Below are 6882 nucleotides of genomic sequence, written 5' to 3' on the forward strand. Positions count from 1 at the left end.
AAAATATTTTCTGAATGTTAAATTTCACGCTTAGGCTAATATTCTTAATGTATGTAAAAGGCACTATTTCCCGCAGTCGGTTCTATTTTTTAACAACGGCACTAGTTTTTATAATACCGAAAGACCAGCCAACTGAATTAACTTTAGTAAGGACATATCCCCAAATACACGTTTGAGAAACATGAAATAATTATGCACGTATTTTATCTATGTAGTGAGGTATTGATCATTACCTAAAGGAGAAACTGAACATTTGAGAACTAATGCAAAAACAAAATAAATAATTTGAATGTAAGATAGGCTTGAAATAAACAAAACCACGTGATTCAGTGGTATAATAAATGCTTCCTTATCATTTCGAAGCATGTTTTATATTATAGCTAGTGTTGATAAAGGTGTCAATGGCTAGGCCGTCTCATCTATTACAAACTGGATGAAAATTGTTGAAATTTTTACTATATTACTAAACGATGGACACCTGTACATAAATGGAGTTAAAGTGGGTATTCTTGGAAGTATTGGTCATTCTCTTGACGCATTTTACTGAAGGTCAGTATTAGAACGTTTAATTCCTGCTTATAAGAACATTTGTCTGATGAAGAGCACCCAATACATGATTGTATACTCAGTAATTGTTTAAGGCATTTTTTCAGGGATGTCTACTTTTGTTGGATACAAAGTCTCGCAAAGTTCTCTTGGAACTGTTCAAAATGGAGCCGAAAATGCTGTGGATAACAATGATTCCACGTGTGCACTAACAAAGTATGGTGCTGGTAACTACTGGAGAATACAGTTTAACCAAACACTTACTGTGAAGAGTGTGGGTCTACGATTGAAAGGAGGTGAGCGTTTAGAATAGTTATTTTGTTTGAAAAGAATGTCTTTATAAAATCGACTAAGTTGTCATATATATGACAACATATATGTAAACCTTAGACGTTTAAGCCAATTTTAAAATTTTACTTGGTACAGGGAACTATACAATAGAAGTGAGGAATTCCTCCAAGGAGCACTCAGAACGACTTCTGTGTGCTTCGATACATCTTGTATATCAATTTGTAACCTATTCAAAGAATGTCGCCTGTAAAACAGCAGTTCATGGAGATATTATCATCGTAAATAAAACGGACATCGGAAATTTAAACTTGTGTGATTTTAAACTCAAAGGTAATATTATTTCCTAAAGGTTATAATATTTTCTTGTAAAGCAGAAATCTGTAGAAAGTTGAAACAAAGCTAAAATTTGGTTTTTTGCAGTGTGTGAACTAAGCAGCCATGATATCATGTGCCCAATGTGTGCACCAGACAGTACCTGTAGACACTGTGACCAGTCCAACTCTGGAGCCTCGTGTGAACGCAACTGTTCTGAAGGGTGTGTACCTGGCTCTTGTGACGAACTGACCGGGGAGTGTAACTCTACCACAGGCTTCAATGCAACTGGGACACACCGTATTCCAACAATAAATATTTTTTACCATTGTTATATTATAGATAGATAGATAGATAGATAGATAAATAGATAGATAGATAGATAGATAGATAGATAGATAGATAGATAGATAGATTTCTACGGTATTTATTTTATGTAACATATTGTTGCAACCAACTTATATTATTCTGTTATTTTAGTTGTTGATTATAAAATTAATTGAAGTGCTTTGTGAGAGATTGAGACACCAGTAGATACACTTATTGTGTAATGTTTATGTGAAGTGTACAGGTATGAGTATATTCTTTGTCTGATAGAATTACAGTGTTAAATATCGATCTCTTAATGCACATATCTATGTTCCTAATCATTTAGTCTAAGAAAAATAGTTTCTTTAACTCTTAATCTCAATTTGATTTAGACAGCAGCAAAGATACACAGATAGCGTTTTGGGTTTTGTGTTCCCTTGGATTTCTAACTTTGATTGCAATTCCCTTTCTAGTGAAAAGGTACAAAAAATAAAAAAAATATATTATATGGAGTTATCTACAAAAGTAGTGACTTATAAATGTAATATTCGTAAAGTAGATTTAATATGATATGGTATAATCTACTGGTCCGAATTACACAGTTATAATTTGTCACTTTATCGTCCTTTTTATTATACTGTGAAATTGAAAATATATTATGCTGATTTTAACTGATAACATGAGAGATAATATTAATTTGAATAATTGTTAGTATCTGTGAATATAATGTTTTGTCTAAATTGTAGGTTTTATAAAAGATCCCGGTGTTGTAAGACTATTCAGGCGTATTTCGAACCCCGAACCAATCTCTCTGAACACGACACTGAGAGGACCAGGTTCAGCTTAAGCAGTAGCAGGGTGATTCTCGAACCCGAGGGAGACAGACGGAATTCAAACGATCCGTATAATCAGGCCATACAAGTTGTGGTGACGTTTAACAGTATAAATGCCAAGCCTCAACCAATAGAACAGTTTGTTAAAGAAACACACCAGAAAATGATGACCAACGAGTTCCGGTCGGAATTTAAGGTGAATTTACTCGTTTTATTTATTTGCCAGTCAAGTTAAATTATTTACAAACAATTTACAGAAAATGTTTACCATTGAAAAGAGCTGGTAAATTCATACAAATATTGTTTGTCAATTGTTTGTAAAACAGAACTGTTACAAGGAAACAATCTTTGATGTGAAGTTTTTTCAAGTTCTGAAGTTTTCGGAAAAAATTCACAAAATCTATATATAGATGTCATGCAGAGACATCAAATTTATCCATGGCTCAGTAATTATCTTCATTGCAGCTTATTTTATTTTACTTTTAAGGTTCTACCAAACGGTCTAATGAATCTGCACACAGAAGCCTTGAAAAGAGAAAATATAACCAAAAACCGTTTCAAGAAAATATATCCATGTACTTATTTGAAAAGAAAACGCGGTTTCTATATTTTTTGCAGTTTATATCTAATGCTTGTGATATTTACCTCCTTTTTTTATTCTAGATGATGCAAATCGAGTCATTCTAATGTCATCTGGAGGTTCATATTCTGGAGACTATATAAACGCTAGCTATATCCAGGTAACTTAACTTTTAGATTAAAGGAATTGAATGATAAAATAATTATTTAGTGACTAATAACCTTAACCTTTAATGACAACATAAACATTCAACAATACCGAATAAGGTTTCTTTAGAATCCTATCATGCTCTAAGGTAATATTTGCATTCTCTTTCATATTAATATACTTTGTTCTTAGGGTGTTTACAAAGAAGATGCATACATTGCAGCTCAAGGTATGAACTTGCCTAATGCGTATTGTGACGTATATATCTAAAAAGTATTGAATATTCTTTTCAAGAAAAGATATGATTCTTATTATATTTAACTGGTTTTCTTCTTTGCGCAGGTCCCTTCACTGAGCAAACTGTTGTTGATTTCTGGAGAATGGTTTGGCAAGTAAAAAGCAGACGGATTGTCATGCTAACTTGTCTGACGGAAGACGGTAAGGTATGTATGCTTGATTTACGTGCATCTGTGTAAGCAGCACGGATGACAAACGCAAGTAATACCTGATATTGCAAAATATTGTAATGACTTTAATGCTTGTCTGGATTGTTTGTTACAGAAAGGGAATTAAAGGAGTACAACAACTCTGTTAATTTTTTTTTTCATTATAGGAAAAGTGCTTGCAGTATTGGCCCGACGACATAGGCGAATATGGTCCGTTTCATGTGATCATTCAAAAAAGAGAAGTGTTCGACAAGTTTACAATTCGAAAGTTTATTGTAAGAAAGGTATTCGAAAATTAGCTCAACATCAATTTTAAATACATACATACAAAAAAACATATGTAGTTATAGTCGTGTATCTAAAATCTTTTATTTCCGATTGATTCATATGAATGCTGATTTGTCCTGTAATAGTTTAGACTTTCTCACGAAATAATTTGACTACATGATGCATTTATTTCCTCTTCAATCAAATTAGATTCGGTTCTAACGGAAACGCTTATTGATGGCACTAAATGTTTCCAAATAACAGGAAATAGTGTTACCAATAAACTACGCCAAAAGGAAAGGATTGTCGAGTACATTGTACTTGAAATAAATGCATTAAAATTATTTTACACAAGAACAGCTTGGCACCGTCTAAGTACACATCATTTACAGTACCAAAACATGGACTGAAATAGAAGTTTTTAGACTTAGAACATTGCAAAATGCGGTCATAAATATACTTTTAAGGTGGAGAGTTAAATACAAAATTCACAATGTATGACGGGAGAGCCACCGTCCAAATAAGCTTTTCTCTCTCTCTCTCTCTCTCTCTCTCTCTCTCTCTCTCTCTCTCTCTCTCTCTCTCCTGATTCAAGATTTGATGTGCAGTGTATTATACTTAGGGAGAAGAAACTAAACGAGTGAATCACTACCAGTTTACTGTCTGGCCAGACACAAAGGTCCCAGAGAGCTTAGAGGGTCTTCTCTGTTTCCGAAACCTCACCAAGAATTCCTTACGGTCTGATGAAGGGCCAATGATTGTACATGGAAGGTATGGTCAGATAGATCTACAATATGACGTCCCCTTTGGTTGTGTTTCATTCATTTATTTATTTATTTAATTCCTTTTTAATGTCATCATCACATTGACATTTTATGTTGCATAATAACACTGAGAGTATCCACAGACACATATTTTATGCAATTACGTTGAAGGTCAAACAAAGATGCAAAAAATCTTTAACAAAATAGCCAAGAATTTTATAAAACGTTTAATTAATTAAAAAAAAACCAAAAAAAGGCTCGAAGTTTCTTTTTAAAATATTTCTGGGGTTTTTTTTTTAAATAAAAACTAGAAACAGGCATAATTGCTAGTAAGATTTATATATCATTTTTAAAAATATTGAGTTCTAAACACAGCATGAAGCTCTGCCATTCAGTTAACTGACTGATAACTGAATGGTCTGGAAAGGTGACTGAATGACACAGATAGGCCATTCAGTCACATTTCAGTTACCTGTCAGTCACCTTTCAATTGACTGAATGGCAGAGATTCATCCTGTGAAAAATAGCACAATTTATCACAAATAAGGTCTTAATATGGTAATATAAGTTCAAACTTAAAACAAATAATTCATATTCTAAGGTTTAAAAATATTTCAAATTTATTACCAAATTTTGATGTGATTCTATGTTTATCATATCACTGTGTGTGCTTATGAATTATTGTAATGAAGATATGGAACCGGTATATTGTTTTGCAAAAAATGCAAAAACCATATGTACAATATAAAGTCAATTATATAAATTGTTTCTATAAAGTTTATACGTTATTTTTTCAGCGCTGGAATTGGTCGAACGGGAACCTTTATCGCCCTTGACTATCTGTTAGAGAAGGGGTTCAAAGAAGGATCTGTTGATGTCAAAACCTGCGTCATCTCATTGCGACAGCAGAGGCCATTCGCAATTCAATCAGTGGTGCGTTTTCATGAACATGTATCATTACTTTTTATAGTTTACGCTATTTACGTATTTCATGAAAATGAATTTCTGTTCTATTTCTTTTTCTAAATCATTTAACATCGTATTTGATAATGTACATAAGAACGAAAACTAGAATTATAATCATAGCCAGAAATTACATGCAACATGGTCAACTTGTATAACGATTCAATATTCTTTTATCTGTTTAATCGTTGTAGGACCAATATGCCTTCCTCCATGACGCCCTTGTTGAGGGTTTTACGAACATCAGCTGGAACTGTGCTCTACATGTCTTGGACGAAATGTAGATTCAAATCAAATTAGTAAAGAATCAATTTGGTAATAAATTAAATTTTCATAGTTCGATGAAGAACTGTTGAAATCAAGACGTTCACCGATTAAAGAGTACTAAGAACGTTTAGAACGTTCTTAAGTGTTGTATAGAAAGAAGACTTGGTTGTCTATATTATCCCGTAAATTCATATCTGTTTAGATATATTGAAAATGAATGATTTGTACACTATTATATTTATCATGGTGCTTTAGATATATACGGTGTTCTCTTAACAATGTACATATTTGAGTAGAACATCTTCTAAACACAGTTTCTGACAAATGACCAACGTTTTGTCACCTACTTATCTTAATGAAAATGCCATTTTAAGAAACGAAAAAATGGTATTTACCTGACGTAAATTATTACTAACAATGTGTAAGATGAGTTTGGAATTAAAACTTACACTCCTTCTTGTTTTATTTGCTGAAATTTTTTTTCATTTAAATTGTATATTCAAACTGGTTTAGTCATTGATTGAAAATAACATATGTGATCCTAAATATTCTCATCATTGTATATATTTATAGTTTTTTGCCATGTTTTATGGTTGTTTTACAATGTTTTGAGATTCTGACACAATTTTAGGTCTTAAAACTCTGTTTTGTTTTAATTGATATTCTGCTGTATTAAAGTTTAATTTTTTCAGAAGTAAGCCCGGTTTTTTTTCTTCCAGAAGTCAAAAACTCATTCTAGTGCATCACGTATAACAGGAAATCATCAATTTTATAAAAACCATGAACATTCTAAAACCTTGCGTGGCAAACTTGGTTGATTTTTTGGAGCACTAATCTATGCACGTTTTAAGCATTGGTGTAAAAAAAAAACATTATTTTTAGAACACGTCTACTCTGTAGGAGTTTCCCTAAACGAATCTATACAATTGAATGCCACATATTGGATCAAGCATCTCAAAGGCACAGTATTATAATAGAACAATACGTCAAATGCACATAATCTAAATTGAAACAAATCTTATTTTCAATTATTTATTATATAAAATGTTATTAATATAAATAATTATGTGACATTGCAGAATCATATACAACATTTGCGTTTTTATTTTTAAACAAGCGGTTATGCTAATAATAATGTAAACCATAGTTTTTGTGAC

The 6882-nt window shown here is 32.1% G+C and overlaps 1 protein-coding gene across 2 annotated transcripts; it reads left to right on the forward strand.

The window, feature by feature from the left end:
* The first annotated feature begins 372 nt into the window (after positions 1-372).
* Positions 373-6433, forward strand: LOC128167901 (receptor-type tyrosine-protein phosphatase epsilon-like). 2 transcript variants are annotated; one of them, XM_052833885.1, is made up of 14 exons: positions 373-549; positions 654-842; positions 973-1167; positions 1258-1449; positions 1851-1938; positions 2205-2487; positions 2779-2866; positions 2955-3031; positions 3211-3247; positions 3361-3461; positions 3632-3739; positions 4354-4502; positions 5293-5428; positions 5653-6433. In XM_052833885.1, exons 1-14 carry the CDS (start codon positions 489-491, stop codon positions 5740-5742), a joined length of 1794 nt encoding a protein of 597 aa, XP_052689845.1. In that variant the 5' UTR covers positions 373-488; the 3' UTR covers positions 5743-6433. The 2 variants fall into 2 exon arrangements, with proteins under 2 accessions (XP_052689845.1, XP_052689844.1); XM_052833884.1 differs by having other exon boundaries at positions 3632-3748; positions 5653-6431.
* The last annotated feature ends 449 nt before the right edge of the window (positions 6434-6882 follow it).

The sequence above is a fragment of the Crassostrea angulata genome, chromosome 10 (assembly GCF_025612915.1).
Source record: "Crassostrea angulata isolate pt1a10 chromosome 10, ASM2561291v2, whole genome shotgun sequence".
Lineage (NCBI taxonomy): Eukaryota > Metazoa > Mollusca > Bivalvia > Ostreida > Ostreidae > Magallana > Magallana angulata.

Coding starts and splice junctions, on each gene's coding strand:
- LOC128167901 (XM_052833884.1), top strand. CDS start 489: ATGGAGTTAAAGTGGGTATTCTTGGAAGTATTGGTCATTCTCTTGACG. Junction 1,168..1,257: donor GTGTGATTTTAAACTCAAAG/GTAATATTATTT, acceptor GGTTTTTTGCAG/TGTGTGAACTAAGCAGCCAT. Junction 1,450..1,850: donor CAATGCAACTGGGACACACC/GTATTCCAACAA, acceptor AATTTGATTTAG/ACAGCAGCAAAGATACACAG.